General features: G+C 43.6%; 1 protein-coding gene across 7 annotated transcripts in view; it reads right to left on the reverse strand.

Annotated features, from left to right (window-relative positions):
• Nucleotides 1-311: 311 nt before the first annotated feature.
• Septin6 (septin 6) overlaps nucleotides 312-18,055 on the reverse strand; it is a 76,339-nt gene continuing 58,595 nt past the window's right edge. Inside the window, exons 8-11 of one of the 7 annotated variants that reach the window (XM_021152934.3) lie at nucleotides 14,979-15,111; nucleotides 10,952-11,142; nucleotides 8,476-8,520; nucleotides 312-1,321 (exon numbers count right to left, since the gene is read on the reverse strand). In XM_021152934.3, coding sequence (XP_021008593.1) covers nucleotides 8,517-8,520; nucleotides 10,952-11,142; nucleotides 14,979-15,111 — 328 coding nt within the window. In that variant the 3' untranslated portion in view covers nucleotides 312-1,321; nucleotides 8,476-8,516. Of the gene's footprint in view, nucleotides 1,322-1,509; nucleotides 3,481-3,512; nucleotides 4,683-8,475; nucleotides 8,521-10,951; nucleotides 11,143-14,978; nucleotides 15,112-18,055 lie in introns of those variants that run through there. The other 6 variants (XM_085838180.1, XM_029473377.2, XM_021152932.3 and 3 more) reach the window with 6 other exon arrangements.

Below are 18,055 nucleotides of genomic sequence, written 5' to 3' on the forward strand. Positions count from 1 at the left end.
CAGAGCTAGTTTTGTTTTTGTTCTGTGGAATGCCATTTTCTGTCTTTACCCTTCCTCTACTGTCGAACACTAGTTCAACCAGTGCTAGTTAAAGGGAAAGCTGAGGACTTCCTGCTAATACCACCCAGTCCCATGGGAATGTCAGGGACGGGAAGAAGAAAGGCACGGGGAAGGGGCATGCCAGTCCACTGAGGAAGACTTAGTGGGCTCCTGGCAGCTCTCTGAGCCTCCCAATTTGGGAGGTGGCCACCCATTCCTAAAGCAAATTGTCGTGACCTATGCCACCAACTGATGGGAGCAGATCATGGAGCCACTGAGCATTTCTTTGAATTTTATTGAAAATTGACATGGACATTAGAAAGATAATGAGCTAAACAGTGCTGGTTCTGGGATGTCTCTTCTGGAGAATGGAAGCCCCAGAGGAGCAGTGACTGATCACACCTTTGAGCAAAAAGAACCACAGAGAAGAAAGGAAAAACAAACGGAGATTCTGGGAAACATGCAAAGAGGCTCTCTCAAGAGACGAGACAGCAGAATGTTGGTGTCTGTGGTATGGACAGATAGGAATGAGCACATTCGCATGGTATTCAGAGAGTAAGGAAAGCCAATGATTTCAAGGCAGATGTACCGCCATCAAAGCTCTCCTTCAAGTTACCAAGTTGAATAGAAACCTCTTGTGAAACCTGCAAAGCCCCTTGGAAGTTTGTGTGGAGAAACTTGGTTCTCAACTAAGCTTAAGCTCCCCCCGCCCCATGTCTTTCTCCAGCTGAATGGTAATTGTTCCATTTCTCCCCACCTTGCTGGGGTCTGCAGAAAGTCTGTGAATGCTGAAGGTGCAAATGCCACTCAACTTTCTCTTCCATATTCAAAATCAGCTTAATAGTGTCTGAAGACAGTCAACCCACTGAACCAGAGAATCGTTTTAAGAAAAACAACGTAACACTCAAAACCTCGTGAACAGCACTTCCACACCACAGCTGAGGTCTGCCACAGTCACTTAACACCTGGGTGAGTGGTCCTGTTGTTGTCTCTCTGAGGTTACATTTGGTCCATTTCCAGCTCTGATGATTCTTTTCCTGCCTTGTGAGTTTAGGACAAGACAATTCCATGTGAAACATCATGTAAGTCAGAAGAGAGCTTCTTGCCTGGACACAGGGACACATGTACACTTGTTGAGTGTGGTGTATATGTGCGCAGTTGCAGGGGAGGGGGATTGGTTGGTTTCTTGCTTGAGACAGTATGGAGCCCTAACTAACTCTTCTATAATGGCAGTCTTCTCCTTTAGACTTAGTACAGCTGCTGAAGACAAGGTTAAAAAAAGCTGGAGAGAGAGAGAAAGAGAGAGAAAACACGAAATTAGCCAAGGAGAAAGGACATTCAAAGGGACATGCAAAGGGGGTGGACAGTGGAAGGTAGTGCAGATTAACTGCTGAGAAGACAGGAACAGGTCACGATGGGCCATCAGCACGGGAAATCTATAGAGAAGGTTTGAAGAACACCACACACAAGTTTAATTGCATCTTGCTTTAATTTAAAAATATGCACATATTAACAGCCAAACATGAATGCCAAATGATCTTTAAAAAATCCAAACCAGGTGGAGAAAGCAGACTTCTTGGCTTAAGAGAAATGGCGTGTGTGTGTGTGTGTGTGTGTGTGTGTGTGTGTGTGTGTTTCAGGAAGCCATTCCATTCCAGTCTGGAAAAGCACAGACCATTTCTCTAATGAGTGTTTTTTGTTTTGCCAGAAGTAAACAGGGAACTTAAGAGTATTTAAAAAAAAATAGTAACAATTGTACTAATTAAAGACTTTCAAGTGAAGACAGACAAAAGTTTGTCTCATTTACAGTGAGAAGAACTTCTCAATGAAATTTAGCATCATCTTTTAATAGGTACCATTGCTTTTTATATCTACCTGAGTTCCCTGATTACAAAGTGCACCAGTGAAATGTACACTGGCCTGGTCCTGGTTCAGACTTACAGGATCTGATCGCCTGTTTAGACTTACAGACTTATAGCTAACTGATCATCCAGCATCATGGCAGCTGGCCTGGAGCTTTCTTTTTACTTGTGCCTACCCACCCTATCCTATTTTTCTACGTGAAAACCCTCAAGAGTCATCTAACACTGGTTTCTCTGAACATAAAAAAAAAAAAAAAGAAAAGAAAAAAAATCTTGTCTCCAGAAAAAAACATAAATACTTGGGTTGCTTGGTGAAAAGGATTGGGAACCCAGAGATAGGAAATTGGAAATTTTGCTTGCCAAGGAATAGTGCTGGGACCTTGGATGAGTCCCTTCGTTTCTCTACGTGTCACTATCCTCCTATAGCATGGGGTGGGGTATATCAGCCATGCTGATCAAAAAGCTCCTCACTTTATATACAGTTTTTGCTTGCTTTTAGAGGGTTGTGTAGCTCAAATATTTGTGAAGTATTCTGAGATCCTCCAGTCCTAAGTAGGGAGTTTATATACAAATGCAAATGAAAGGCCTCATTTTAAAATACAAGTACTTTTTAAGGAAGATGGTACTTTCCTCGGGCTGGCAGGCAGTCTGGGAAGGTGGATTAACCCCCCCCCCCAAGGCAGCTGGGTGTGGTAGTGTTTGCCTTTAATGCCAGCGCAAAATACCAGCAGGTAAATCTCTGAATTTCAGGCCAGCCTGGTCTGCTTTGTGATTTCAAGGCTAGCCAGGGCTTAGTTCTTACTGCATAGTAAGAACTTGTTTTTAAAAACAAACAGAACTCCATGGCTACAAATAAGGGGCCTTTCTCAAGGAGACCCAGACAGCCTTCACTCAGTAGCCTGACTCTCCTGATTACTGATTGTATCTGAGATACTTGGAGATTCTGCTTTAGGGCTTTCTGTTCCAGAGGTGGCTGGGTTCGTTTTGTTTTGCCTCTAAGCATAGGGTTTCCTGCAATTCTCCACTTCCAGTTGGTTTTCCTGAAGGACTAGCTCAGGCTTTCACTTTGTCACCTGGTCCTTGCCTCTGGCCATTGGCCAGTACAGATCAAAACCGCCTTGCCTTCTCTCTTTGCCAACAAGAAAAGAGAAAGTGCGCACATTGATTTGCTTGCTTTTAACAAGTTCTGCTTTGGACTTAGTCTTAGGTTCAAGTTATTAACTATGATCGTAGACAGTGGCCCCTGCCCTTTTGTAACAGTTCAGAAGGCCTGCAAATTTATTTATTGCATTTTTTTAGAGGTAGTGATCATACAGCCACCTTTATAACAAGATAAAAGAAGTCAGGGTCCATGCCAGTGGGACTGGGAGGCAGAAGCAAGTTGCAGAACTCAAAAACAAAAACAAAAACAAAATGCTTGAAGTGCCAGAGCAGGGGTGGAAGGCCCAGCTGTCTGGCACCATTTTTTTTTTTTTTTATAAAAAGTTGTCAGTTAAAATAAGAACCTTCGCTTAAAAGGCTAAGTGGAGTCCAGTCCAGCTGTAGCGGGGCATACTATTCAATACACAGCCATGGGTTACTGCAAAGGAAGGGCAGAGAGACGCCATATTAGCCACAGATCATTGCCAGGTCGCCTCTAGCTGTTGCTCTGTCACTAGCCAAACGCCAAAAGCTATACTCTGCCTCCTGGCCCTGACGGTGGAAGGCTCTGTACTTCAAAGGGTTTCCAAAAGCCACAATCAGGTGGGACCCATTATAAAACTTAAAACTACCATATATTTTTTTTAAATATTTTGACCAAAGTAAATGACCTTTCAAGTGACAATGCCTCTTTTCTTCCCTCTTTCAAGTGTCACTTGTGCAAATGCAGGTTCACCCTACCATTACATTCATCAGGGAGACTAGAACACTCATCTAGACAACCCCAAGCCTGGATTCTTTGATCAGCTCACTGGGATTATTATTCTTCTTGCTATTCCACTTCATTGGGATGGCAAGAAATGACCAATGGCATGCTGAAACCCCCAAGGAGAATTCTAGAAGCCTATGAATCAAGACTCTAGGCTGGTGATAACATTCCGGTTTATTTTCCCTTCTGTATCTGTGGGGGTCCCTAGAATTAGAGAGGGGGAATATACACTATCTGCTCCAGCAATTGTGTTTTGTATAGGAAGGGCTTGGTGTGAATAAATGTGTGGCTGACTTTTAACACAGCTTGTGTAAACTGACTCCAAGTAAAGGAAATCGAGAAAGGGCTTGGCTAAGATGGGAGAAGAAACAGGCATCGCTGGCAATTCTTTTAGAACCTATTATAAGGGGCTATGGCTCCTGGCATTAGAGGAGTGGAAGAACAATCCCAGTGACTAGGATGCAGGAGTATAAGGGGACAGTTCTGACCCCTGACTGGTGGATGGAAATTCTTCAAGGAAACAAGTATCGGTTGAATTCTAATGGGGAAGCTGGTACACAAATGTGACCAACAGTGACCTGTAAACATGTGTGAATCTGGCAGAGGTGGATTGAGGATGTGAGGGAGCATATGGTGGAGGGTACTAGGAGAGGGACTGAGGTATGGAATGTATCTCCAAGCCACGAGATTGCTGGCTTCTTGGTCAGGAACCAGACATCATCATTTGACTCTCAGGCTTCTATAAACATTTGAAGGAAGAAAAGGGGAAGGCATGGGATGTATGCCCTCTAAGCATGTTAAGGAGGGGGAAATAAAGAGAGGGAAGCCCAGCTCTGTTGCACAGGAAAGGGCGCGTCTACAGGAAGCCCAAACTGAAAATGAAAAGAGAAGGGGGGTTAATGAATGGACGGATGAACGTACCAAAAAAGTCAGAAGGAAATTAAGTCATAACTAATAGATATAGTAGAATAGCTATGTTAGATGATCTTAAAGTCTTGTGCACTGGCTCTTGGGAAAATGCTTTCTAACACGGATGGCAGTAGTATTATTAAATACTATTAAATAGTAGTGGTATTAAAAAGCAAAATAAAGATCAAAACCTACACAGTTTTAAAAATCTGTTCTTGACAAACAACCTGCCAACACACACACACACACACACACACACACACACACACACACGTATCCAGTTAACCTTGTCTATGAATACCAAGTATCTAGTGACCTTAGGCCACCGAATACAGCAACAGGCTCACTGCCCCCTTGACCTACTGGAAAAGAAGCGGAGGTTTCAACTTTGGCAGTCTTTAGAGCAAGCTTAGCTGGCTAACCTTTACCCCTATGCCAATACCTGCTTGTCAAGTGTGTGATGGGGTTGGGTTTCAACCAGTGACCAGTAAACCTGAACTATAGAAACCCATCACTAGCTTGTGTTCATGTAGCGTTTTGACCTGTCTCCTGGGGTTTCGGGGATTTCACTCCTATGATATAAGTAAAGTCAAGTCATATTGATCCTTATGTCACATATGAAGAGACTGACATGCCTGTGGTTGTAAAGAAAGTAGTAACATTACATACAGGATAAGAGATACCTACTCAAGACATTTCTATCACTTGGGAGAGTCTTGTCTCAGAGAACTTCTTGGTTATGTATCTAAATCCTTGTTTATGACCGGAAGAAGGTTTTTTTTTTTTAATGGTTTAGCTATGATATGTGCTCTAAAGACTCATGTATTGAAGTCTTCCTTGCCAACTAAGGAGTTTTAAGGAAATAACTAGCATCTGAGGGCCCTGATTTTGAGAGAGGAAGCCTGAGAAGGATTCATATGAAGGCATTACTGGAAGGTGGGCCTATTGGAAGAAGTAGGTCACCAGAGCAAGCCCTGCAATCTTGCCCCTGCCTGATTTCTGGCTTGACATGCAGTGAACAGCTCTGCTCCAGTATACACCTCCACCAGGATGTTCTGGCAGGACCTTTGCCACATCAATGAGGCCAAGTGACCATGGAGAGAACTAAACTTTTCTTCCTTAAGTTGATTCTCTCAGCTATTTTCAGAAAAATGGACTCAACAGCCATCCTATTAAATGAGAGCTATTTGGTGGGGGTGGAGTTAGAAGAGCATGCATATCTGAGAACATGCAATCAGTTTTACACAATGAATACACCCACTCTCCTCCATATGTAAGTAAGCCTCACTCAGCCTGCATTTCAGATGGCTTTTCTGATCAACGACCCCAAGTGAAGTTTGGGAAGGAGGGCACATAACCTTTGTGGCTTTCAGAATCTTGGCAGCTAAGGCTCTCTCAGACCAACTGATCCAGAACTGCTTTTGCAATCTACTACAGAGAAGCTTGCCAAGAAAAGCTAACTGACTTGGGGTTGAAATTGGCTGCTCCAGACGTTTATCACTTGTCTCTTACTTATAAGGCATGGCTTTAATTATAATTTCCAGGGTTCATTTTAGGGATGGGTACTAATAAAGATATACTCAAGGAAATCTGAATGAAATTGTGTCAATCAGTGTGCAACAATATCGGAATGTGCCAAAATTGAATTCACCAGAATACACCTGTCTTGCTCTCATTAAAAATGGTGGAACAAAGAAACTCCATATGATCTGAGCTCCTGCTACGTCTTAGACCATAGCTAGGCACTTGGACTATGGTGGGGAGCAGAGACTTCAGGAATTTAGTCTTCCTAAATAGAAAGCTGCTCTTTGATGCCAGTGCCCTAGTAGGGGCTCCAGGGTTTGCTTTAGAACCAGGCAGTAAATCATTTAATTGTTCTTTTAGGATGCATTTGTTTGGCTTCATTTCCTGGGCTTTCTGTTTCAGAAGCTTGGATGGACTTCCTTGCCAGGATTTGTTTGGAAGGAGGATGCCTTTGCCAGCTGCCTGAAGTTTCTACTGTAATAGTTGTAGCCTTTGGTTTTGTGACTAATAGCAGGCTCTCTATATAAACCATTGTATGGCCTACCGAGGGGACATCATCTCAATGCTTTAGTCCTCAACCCAAACAAACAAACAAACAAACAAACAAACAAAGTAAGGCAATTCATGAGTACATCCGACACCAACTAGACATTTTGTATTGCAAATTATTGTTGATTTTGTAGCTGCGACAATGGTGACTGTTTTTTAAGCATCATTATCTCTTAGAACTATGTACTATGTATATCACCCATGAATTGATACCGTTTTCGCCTTACAATAATCCAGCATGTCTGAGGTAATTGCAGAGTCTGACTTAGCTGTATGTCAATGATTCCTTGATGGCTCAGCTCCAGGAATATGGAGCTGAATTGTGTGCTATTATCTCTTCTCTTAGCCACATTTGAAAGTTTCCATGGTGGAGTTTTAAAAAGAAATCAATCTAAGTGTGGTGTTCAAAGCATTTACATTCAATTTCCCGTCACTACCTGATTTTGGTAGAGTAGATAAACGGTGTGTAACCACTGCTTTCATCCATCCTATGACGACTGTTTTCACTCTCCGTAAAAGCTGTGATGGCAGGGACCAGTCCTCTTTACTTCTGTAGACACAAGCACTAGCCCTCAGGGATCTTTACTAAGAATTCCCTGCTTTATCTCTTTAACAGAGGTTTCTATGATGCTTGTACTTACTTACAGAATAATATTTTAAATGTTTTATATTTGTGTGTGTGTGTGTGTGTGTGTGTGTGTAGGTTTTCACAAAGGCCAAAAGAAGTTGTCAGATACCCTGGGGCTAAAGTTACTGGCAGTTGTGGGCTGCGTAATATATGGGTGCTAGGAACAAAACTTAGCTTGTTTGGAAAAACAGTTAAGTGTCCTTAACTACCCTGAACCACTTCTCCAGACCCAGAATTAAATTTTTAAAAATTAGCTTATTATTACTTTTTGTGGGCACACATGCCATGGTGTAGTGTGATTAGAGGACAACTTCTGGAGTTGGTTCTCTCCTTCCACTATTATTTGGGTTCTAGGGATTGAACTAGGCTGCTAGGTTTAAATGGATTTCTGTGAAAGGTGCCGCCACCGAAGCCTGCTGAGCAATCTCACTAGCCCTCACAGAACCAAATTTATCGCTTTCCTGTAGTATCTGAGGTCTCTTCCTTGTTTTCTACATTGCTTATATTTGGAGGGTAAGGCATATAATCAAAAGAAATTGTAGAAGTTGAACCCCTCAGATAAGGACCAGTTTACTACAGGGAGACACAGAAGCAATTTCTCCTGGCGCATTCCTAAATTTGGGGTGTGGTGTGAGTCAAGACTGACTGTGACATTGCCGGTAGGTACTGTGAACCCAGCAATTTCCTACTACTTCACAATTCATTTTGAAATTCATGATTATGACTCTTCATGAAAAAGAAAATCTGGACTGAAACCTTACATGTTGGTCGCATGATCTGCCTACCTATGCTACACAGTTGTTCTAGCTGCAAAACCACACACACACACACACACACACACACACACACACACTTACTTCCAATCAGACAGGCAGGCAAGCATTCCACTTAAAACCACAGCCAGATAACATCTTCATACTGTAAGTCTCAGGAGGAAATTAGCCGGTCCGATGAAGCCATTTCTTTTATGGTTAGCTATGGGTGCTACAAGTGTGGGGTTTGGGGAGGTGTTGGAGAAGCCACTGCCAGTATTATTTAGAGTTAATAAAGCTTACCAGGACCCTGGGTGTCATGCAGCATGCAGCAAACAGCAGAGTTAACTGTAAAACAGTAAGAACTGATGAAGATGGACTGAGTATGAGGAGAAATCCAATATTATGAATTAATACCAATAGTGAAATGTTAGCAATCTAAGGCAATTAGGAGAAACGGAAAAGGGAACAGGTGAGGGTGGCTTGGTAGACACCCCTGAAACAGTGGTATCCTTTCTTAGTCTCTTAGGGGTATCCAGAGGAAATACTGAATCTGGAACTTGATCAGATTCAACCACAATCTGTGTAAAAAACATTTCTACCACAATCTCTACCCTCCCCAAATCATCAGCAAAAGCACTATGGGAGCAGGGTAGCATAAATTTAGTGACATCTTCTAGAGATGCATAAGGTGCCCAGACCTGTGTCCATCAGAGCATGGATGGGGACAGGCTATTGTGCTAGCTCTGATTGCTAGTGTAAGGTGCCACGTTCCAGCAAGGTTTTCTTCCATCTTGGAACTGAAAAAGGACACTGTCACCAACCCCAGATATTTCTGGTCTTTTAAAGAGGAATCCAGGGCCAGGGGTGCCAAGTGGTAGAGCTCTTGCTTAGCATGTGTAGAGCTCAGGGCTCCACCCATATCACTCCCAAAAGGGATGTATGAATTATTTTCTGCTAGTATAACTGATATATTATCACTGATAAGTTAATAGATGGTGGATCCAAAGAGGTTTTCCATCTGGCTAGTTGAACTTTAGTAGCAAAAACAAACAATCCCTCAAACCCCCAAACCAACCAACCAAAAAAACCCCGCAAAGCACCCAAAATGACAACAACAACAAAAAAACCGAGTCATTGATATGTAGGGATTTTGTTTGTTTGTTTGTTTGGTTGGTTTTTAGTTTTTGAGACAGTTTCTCTGTATAACAGTCCTGGCTGTTGTGGAACTCACTTTGTAGATAGACCATGTTGGCCACCACCACCCAGCAATATGAAGTTTTAAGATTCTCTTCTGGGAAAAAAAATTCTCTGGGCCAAGTTGGTGAAAATGTTCAAATTACATATTAGGTAGTCAATCTGGACAATACGATGGCAAAACTCAGTGTTTTGAATTAGTAAGTAGTTTGTATTCATTGTGTGGTTCCTAAGTGAGAATCCCAGGACAGAGGCAAAAAGACTGTTCTTTCTTCTGGGAAGCATCCAGTGACTGGCTCAGAGTAGTGACCCAAAATAGAAAGTCATGACCATGGGTATCCTGGGACCTTAAGAATCCTTTAGAAAGGCTATTGTTAAACATTCTGTCTTGGAGTTCCCTTGAACCTACTACACAAACAACCGTGGAACACAAGGAAACCTCTGGATATTTTCTTGCAGAAACATTTTCCTCTTTTCTGGCTCTGAAATGAGGAGTGGGTAATTTATGCAAGCAGAGTCTGGGGGATAGGACAGAACTTACCAAACATTTAGAGAAATAAAACCCTCTCAGGAGCATTCCCTGAGTTTGAAAATGGGCTACAAAGAGGATACTGGCATCTGAAGACTCCCCTCTAGGTTCTTAGCACCTCAGGCTGGGCCTAACTAAGCCGCCAGCATGAAAAGGTATAGAAAAGGAATGGGAGATGGGACACAAGGTACAGCCTTTCAGTGGTAGCATTTACCTTCCACAGGCTGTGTCTTTTGATAACTGAGGCAGAGTAAGGGTTAGATTGTAGGCTCCTCCAGTCAGATTTGGGAGGAGCAAGCAGGCCTGTAAGCTGCATGATATTGAACATCTACAGCAGTGTTTTTCAACCTTCTTACTGCTTCAACCCTTAAATACAGTTCCTCATATTGTGGTGACCCCCAACCATAACATTGGTTGCTTATTCAGAACTATAATTTTGCTACTGTTATGAATCATAATGTAAATATTGGGTATGCAGGCTATCTGACCTGTGACCCGTGTGCAAAGATTGCTTGGGGTCTCGGCCCTCAGGTTGCGAACCACTGTTCTAGAGTCTGGGGGTGATGCTGATCTGCCCATCGTCTTTGTTGCTCTCCTTCTACCTCTCCTATCCCTCCACATCTCTCCTGGTTTGTTTCCGACTTCCTAGCCCCCCTTCCCAGCCCCCCTTCCCTTACCATTTGCCAGGCATTGGCAGAGCTTCCCTAGCTGGGACAAAAAGAAAAGCTACACTTTGGGGACCACTACTCACCTTCTCTTAGCAACTCCAACTTGGGTGCTACAGGGACAAATGGACGCTATCTGAGTGTAACTGCCAGCCTGCAGTTCACACCTGCCAGCCAATCCCCATGGCCTCTAGGTGCTATGTAGTGGATGGAGGGGTGTAGGGATGAGTAGGAAAAGAAAGATCTCTCTCTCTCTCTCTCTCTCTCTCTCTCTCTCTCTCTCTCTCTCTCCTCTCCATCTGTCTCTGTCTCTTTCTCTCTCTCTCACATGCACACGCACACGCACACGCACACACACACACACACACACTAGCAGCCTGCTACTTACTTCTTCTTCTCTTTGTCCCTTTTCAGAGTCTGTGAGCCCCCAGCCTGAGAGCCTTGAGACTGGAGCAGCTCAGCTGCTGCCTTTCTCTGCTTGAAGGCGTTCATTTCCTCATCCAGACATTTCTTCTTATCCTCCAGCTTCTTCTTCTCTTCCTGGTGCAGTTTCTTCAGGCGGTCAAATTTCTCATGCAGCTGGCAGAGGGCCACAAGGAGGTTAGAGAGAGTCCCTCTGCAGCAGCAAGCAGTCCCCAGCCCAGCTATGACCAGAGTCTCTGCCATTTCAGTGCTGAGATTACAGGTTATTTACAATGCCTTAGCTTACAACACTGTTGAAGTGGGTTCTGCTATTATGTTCATTTTATGAGAAAACCAAAAGTCTCCTAAATGAAGGCATTTGTCTAAGGTCAACCCAGTCTTTAGAGGACTATATAATGGGATCGTCCATATGTAAAGATCTCCTGAATAAGCATATCTTAGGGTCCACCTATATCTGCCCCTCAAGGCTGGGATTACAGGCACGTGCAACCATGCCTGGCTCTTTATGTGGGTGTTGGAGATCTGAACTCAAGTTGTCATGCTTGCAGGGCAAGCACTCATGTTCACTGAGGCATCTCCCCATGAATCATGGTAAAAACATGAGCCATAGCAAAGCTGGCCACAGCAATATTTGCCTTGAACACAGAGACAAGAAAGGGTCCATAAAATTAGATGAGTATTGAGACCTCAGTCTTTCCAAACAATTTTAAAAAGATTTATTTATTTTACTTGTATGTGTTTTTGCCTTTCTCACTCTCTCTCTCTCTCTCTCTCTCTCTCTCTCTCTCTCTCTCTCTCTCTCTCTCTCTCTGTGTGTGTGTGTGTGTATCACCTGTGTGCCTTGTACCCTCAGAGGTCACAAGAAGGCATCAAATCTCCTGGAACTGGAGTTAAGGATGTATTAAGTTGTGAGTCACCATACATGGAGCTGGGATCTAAACCCTGGTCATCTGCAAGAGCAACAAGTGCTCTTAACTGCTAAGCCATCTCTACAGACCTGAAACCTCAGTCTTAACCAGAGGCAAGGAAGGCCATTGTGACAAGTGGCTCCGAGAGCCTGAAGCACAGGCAGTCACACTACTAGAATGCAGAAAATAACCTTAATTAATATGCCAAGCATAATTCTTCTTTCTCCTGGGGATTCAGGAGGAAATGTTGCACTCTGTAGCATTTGCAGTGCAGACTACAGGTCAGTTGTCTAGGTGCTGTGGGCATTTGGGACTGGTGCCTAGTAAGGTATAGCAATGGATGAGTTTGCTGTCTAAACCAGCTTCTCCTAATCACTTAAGGGGAGCATCAATTGCTTTAAAGGAGCTTTCCTTCATTCAACTTTTATTCATTTTTCTTTAAGATGCCCATACCACTCTTCCTAAAGGTAGTGGGTAACATTTGTATCTTCTTAAAGTGAAACTGAAATAAAACCAATACCTTTGCCACAAGCTTTGGTGATAACCTTGGAGAGTCAAAGGAAATCAAAGGTTAACAGATTCGGGGATTAATTATATCCCCTGTTTATGCTTTTGAGGGTAGTGATGACTAATTTTGACTGTCAACTTGATGGGTGATTTATAATCACCATGGAAACTAGCCTCTGATGTGTCTATAAAGGAGTATCTAGATTGGGCTAACTGAGGTGGAAAGACCCAGTTTGAAAGTCAGTGGCACTATTCAATGGGCTGGGGTCTTGAACTGAATTAAAAGGAGAAAATGATCTGAGTATCAACAGTCTCTGCCCCGCCCTGTCCTCCCGCAAAGTGACCAGCTACATGATGCTTGTGTTACTACAATGAATTGTGAGCCAAAGCAGATGTCTTTAAGTTGTTTTTCTCAGGTAGGTCTTTATCACAAGACCAAAGAAGCAACTAGGGCCCAGAAGGGAAACACTGGCTGATATTTTTAAACTGAACCTTAGGATAATTACTCTGGTACCAGGAGGTGAACTGGTATAGGAGCCTTGGAAGCCAAGGCCATTGCTTAAAGGAATAACTGCATATGTTTAATTCTTTCTTAAAGAACTTATTACTATTATGGGCTAGAGGGGTGGCTCAGTGGTTAAAAGCACTTTCTGCTTTTCTAGAAGGTTTGGTTTGGATCTCCAGCACCCACTTGGCAGTTTACAATCATCTGGAACTCCAGTTCTGGAGGATCAATGCAATGCCCTCTTATGGCCTCCTTGGGCACCAGGTACACAAGTGGTACAAAGACATGCAATCAGGCAAAAAAATAAAAATAAAATAAAACCACCCATGCACATAAAATAAGGTGAAAATTGATGGTGATGATGATGGTGGTGTGTCCATGTGTCATAGCATGCATATGGAAATCAGAGGAAAACTTTGGGAGTTGGTTCTCTCCTCCCACCTTGTGCCAATCTTGTCTCGGCCATACAGCATGCCCTATACTAGCTGCTTATGAACTTCCAGGTGATTCTATTGTCTTGGCCTTCTAGTTCACCATCACGGTGCTAGGATTACAGATGGGTGCCACTGGCATCCAGCTTTTATGTCAATTCCAGGAATTGAGTTCAGTTTGTCAAGTTTGACTGGCCAACACTTTTGCCCACTGAGACATCTGGCCAGCTCACAATGCTTAGAAAGTACCATCAGATCTTGGTTTCAAAACCAGCTAGAATTGCAGTGATTTCTTTTTTTCCACTCTAAACCAAGATGAAGGTGTTAGGCGTGACAACCAATGGTAGGACACTTATCTAGTATGCGGAATGCCTGAGTTCGTTCCACCCCAGCCCCACATCAAACAAATAGACATCCAAACCAAAATAAACAAACAAACAAACAAACAAATAAATAATCAAGAGGACAGAGTAGGAAATTTAAGCGAACAAGAAATACTCCCACTGTCGTCATCTTAGATTTCATCATTTTATCTAAGATGGTCTGGGACTACCTTTTTCTACAGTTATCAGAGAAGGTAGGATGGGGCAAGCCAACTATGAAAATGATTATTTGTCTCTACAGAACTCCAAATGTCCAGGAAATGGGAAAAGGATCAACCCTTCTGTGACTGTACTGCCTCCACTGCCCAAGAGAACTTTGTGTGATACTGGAGAGGCTCAGTACCTGTGCTATAGTCAGTGCTCGAGCTGTATTGAACCACTGGCACAAGGACTGAATATTTGAAATGAGCTAATGAGAGGAGCTAAGCTTTACATATTATGGTGCATTTCAAAATGGCTAAGAGTAGATTTTTAAATGCCCCAACTCCCAGCAGTACTGGGGATTTTGAACCTAGGGCCTCAAGTATGCTATACAAGAGCTCTACCACTGGGCTACATTCTTAGCCCCCTTACAACTTTTCTTATTTGGAGACAGCATCTCACTAAGTTGCCCAGTGAGGCCTTGAACGTGTGTTCCTGCTCTGCTCTTCCATATTGAGATTATAGGCCTGGTGACCAGACTAGGCTTAGATTTTAAATGTTTCCAACAGAACTAAAAAGATAAACATATGAAGTGACTGATTTATTTGTTGGATTTAATAATTCTACACTATAAACACTTACTAAAGTTACATGTCATACTCCATAAATATGTGCAATTATTATTGTCACTTAATAAAAAATATTTTGGGGCACTGTAATACGTGCTTGCAATCCTAAAACTCATGGGGCTCAAGCAAGAGTATCTAAAATTTGAGGCCAGCCTGGGCTACATATAGAAACCTTGCTTCAAAATCTAAATAAATTAATTAATTCAAATGGAAAGAAATGCCCAACTGCAACTAGTGGCTACCATGTTGGATGACAATGGCTCTAAATAATGGGCAGAATGAGAAAAATGTCCCATCCTTAGGAAACAAAGGTGTCCAAGAAGACACAGATGCCATCAGATTCCCTGTCTGTCCAAATTGCACTCAAGTCCTGCCCAAAGCTTACAAGCCCCTCTCCCTTCTAGTAGTTCTGTCTGTCAAGGCTGAGGCCCCTCCTGCCACGCTCAGTCTCCCCTCCCTTGCCACCTGGTCTCCATGGTTACGTTTACCTCTTTTTCAGCCTCCTTGAGCTCTGCTTCTTTCTCTTTGACTCTCTGGACAAACATCTGCCTCATCTCCTCTTCTTTCTTCTGGAGCTCCCCAAGGAACTCATTCCTCTTGGCCTCATATGTCTCCTGTAAACTGTAGATATGATCAAGTCAGTTCCACTGCCTCTGGGGCAACCCCTGGTCAAGAAAATAGGCTCCTCTCTTCCCTAATTCTGACAGAGAAATATAAAGTGAGAAGCACAAAGGGGTGGGGTGGGGCAGGGCGGGACATCTGGCTTGGGATGCGACAGCAATATTGCAGAGCTACTGGAGGAGCCAGAGGAGCTAACTTTTTCTGTCTCTGTCTCTGTCTCTCTCTTACAGATGAGGAAACTGTGGCTCACGGAGGAGAGTGAGTCTCTGAAGATTACACACCTAGTTAGAGGCAGAAGCTGGGTTTCCTGTCTTTTCATTTAAGACCTCCCTCCCTCCCACTGCCCTGCCCTGCCAGGCCCTGGCTCTGAGACGGACCACATTGATTTCCCACTTCACTGAACACTTGCTGAGATTTTACCTAACACCTAAGTGACCAGTGTGAATAGACATGATGTTGGCTGCTCACCATCTAGAGCCCAGAGCCACCATGCCTGTCCTAAAGGAACTTAGGGTGTAATGGGGGAGGCCCAGGTTAAGACAACTTCCCGACCTGCACTTATTTTTTAAATACTAGGAGTCAGTGTGGTGAAGGTCAGTGCTCCAAAGACAGAAGAAAGACACAAGTGAAGATTGGTGTTCCTGGGGATGTGGTCATACTTGAACAGACCTGGGGACATCATGTGACCCATGGAGGAGTGAGAGGGGAGGTTCCTGAGTCTGGAAAAAGAAGACAGGTTTTGGGTTCCACATTTAAAAAGTGGACATGTATTTATCCATCAGTCAGAACACGAGAAAGTCCACTTGGCAATTTTAGGAAGGGAAATTTCCAGCAATTCAAGTATAAAATGGAAGGCTCTTCATGTTAAAGGCTGGCAGCAAATGGAGCAATCGGGAGCAACAGTAGGGCTGAAGAATTCTCAGGACTTGGGTGGGGGAAATCAAGGCTGATTCTTGGCAGCTCTTCCTGCTCAGACTTACCTACTTTCTTAAGTGTGTCTTACTTTCTTTGCAAGCATCTTTCTTTGAATCTTAGTGCTTACGATCTACAATAAACTCTTAATATACCCACAAAAGAATCTGATTCAAGTTTCTGCCTTGGGCCACTAGATAGATGGCAGAACAGGAATAGCAACAGGAAATGCTGGAAAAGGAGGAGGAGGAAGAAGAAGGAGTAGATGGCAGATTGCTAGAGCTTCAGATCAGGTATCCATAGATACCTGAGTGAAATGTCCAGGGTGCAGTTGCATCAATAGGTTCACAGCTCAGAGGTAAAATTCTAGCTTTGGATTCATCAGATAGCTTGGTGGTGATTAGGGCTGTGAGAATAAAAGAACCAGAACAAAGAGATGGGAGTGTGAAAGAGCAGAGGCTTGTGGAAGGAATCTCAAGGGAGCACCAACGTTTAGAGGAAGAAGCTGAAGAAAATGAGCTTGAAAGCAAGAGCAAGGAGGAACAAGACAGAAAGGGAGACAAGGCTGGCCAGGGCAATACTGCAAGAGCTAAAGGCACAGGGTGTCTCAAGCCAAATTAATGTTTCACATTAAAATCAAAGCTAAAAATCAAGTCACAAGGCCACCAATCCACAAGTGCAGGCCTTGGAGAGAATTTTGTAGAGAGCTGGAGGCAGGCAGAAGGCAGATTGTAGTGGGCTGAGGAAGTGAGAGGAGGAAGATAATCAGGAGCTACAGAACTGTTTCCTTCCTGTCAGAGATAAACCTCTTGACAGGTGAGGAACTGGCCTAAAAAAAGTACTCTCTTAGTGGGGAGCATTTACAAACAAGATGGACAGGAAGGGGTTGGTGGAAGAGGGTGAAGAGACAAGGAACAGGTATTAAGCAGGGAGTAGAGGAAAGGCCAGGACTAAGTGGCCAGGTAGAGGCACACCTCCTTCCGGATGCAGATGGAAGCTGCGGAGGTGAAGGAGAGAAACAGAGGAGATTCCATCAAAGACAAACTAGCTCCTTCCACTTCAGGAGCTCTGGGGCCCTGACCTGCCTGTCCACAGAGAGCTGGCAAGCTGCCATTCCCAAAGCAGCCATCCCCCAAAGGACTGCTTGTATGGTGTCCTGGGTCCCTTCAGCTATAAACAAATTCTGTGGGATCCCAGGGGCCATTTGAAAGCATTTTCCTCCCACAGATATCCCCCCCCCCATGGCTTGCTCTCGGATGTCTGACATTTCCTGAAAGGAGATAGAGCCACAGTAAAGGGCAACACATGGTAATTCAAAATGCAGGGATAATGACGCATACTGTATATACAGAGCAGATGCTTTCGTTGGTCTATGGCTCCCACCTGCATAATGAAAAGCACTTTAGATTCTGATTTGAGGAAAACACCAGTGATTATTCATCGTTAGTGGTCAAAACAAAACTCACACTGAAATGCTAAGGCAGTGGGGAAGAGAGAGCATCATGCAAATCACCAATACAAGCCAAGTAACTACTTCTTGGTCTTTTTTTTTTTTTTTTTGTATTTTCCTATCTATTTATTTGGTGTTAGGGATGAACTCAGCTTGTGCATGCTAGGCAAACACTCAACTACCAAATCACATACCCAGCTCTCCCCTTTCTTCTTCTTCTTCTTCTTCTTTTTAAAGGAATGCTCTTGCTATGTAGCTATGGTACAGAACTTGCTAAGTACCCCAGGCTGTCCCCAAACTCATGGCCATCTTTCTGCTTAGGCCTCCCCAGAGCTGAGATTCCAGTGTTGCTCCACTCTGCCTGACTTTTTCCTATCTGGTTTTGAGAACGGGGAAGTTGGGGAAGAACATATTGGGAAGCTGTCTTAAGCAATACGAGAGCCAGATGAAGAAAGTGGGAACAGAGGGCAGTTCCTAACTGCCACCCAGTAGAACAAAGCCCCAGTACCGAGTCCGTGTAAGCAGAGCTCACTACAGCAGCTATACATGGGACGGAGGGGCTGAAGTAGTGAGTGATCAATC

The sequence above is a fragment of the Mus caroli genome, unplaced genomic scaffold, assembly GCF_978045245.1.
Source record: "Mus caroli unplaced genomic scaffold, Mus_caroli_1 scaffold_5, whole genome shotgun sequence".
Taxonomy (NCBI): Eukaryota; Metazoa; Chordata; class Mammalia; order Rodentia; family Muridae; genus Mus; species Mus caroli.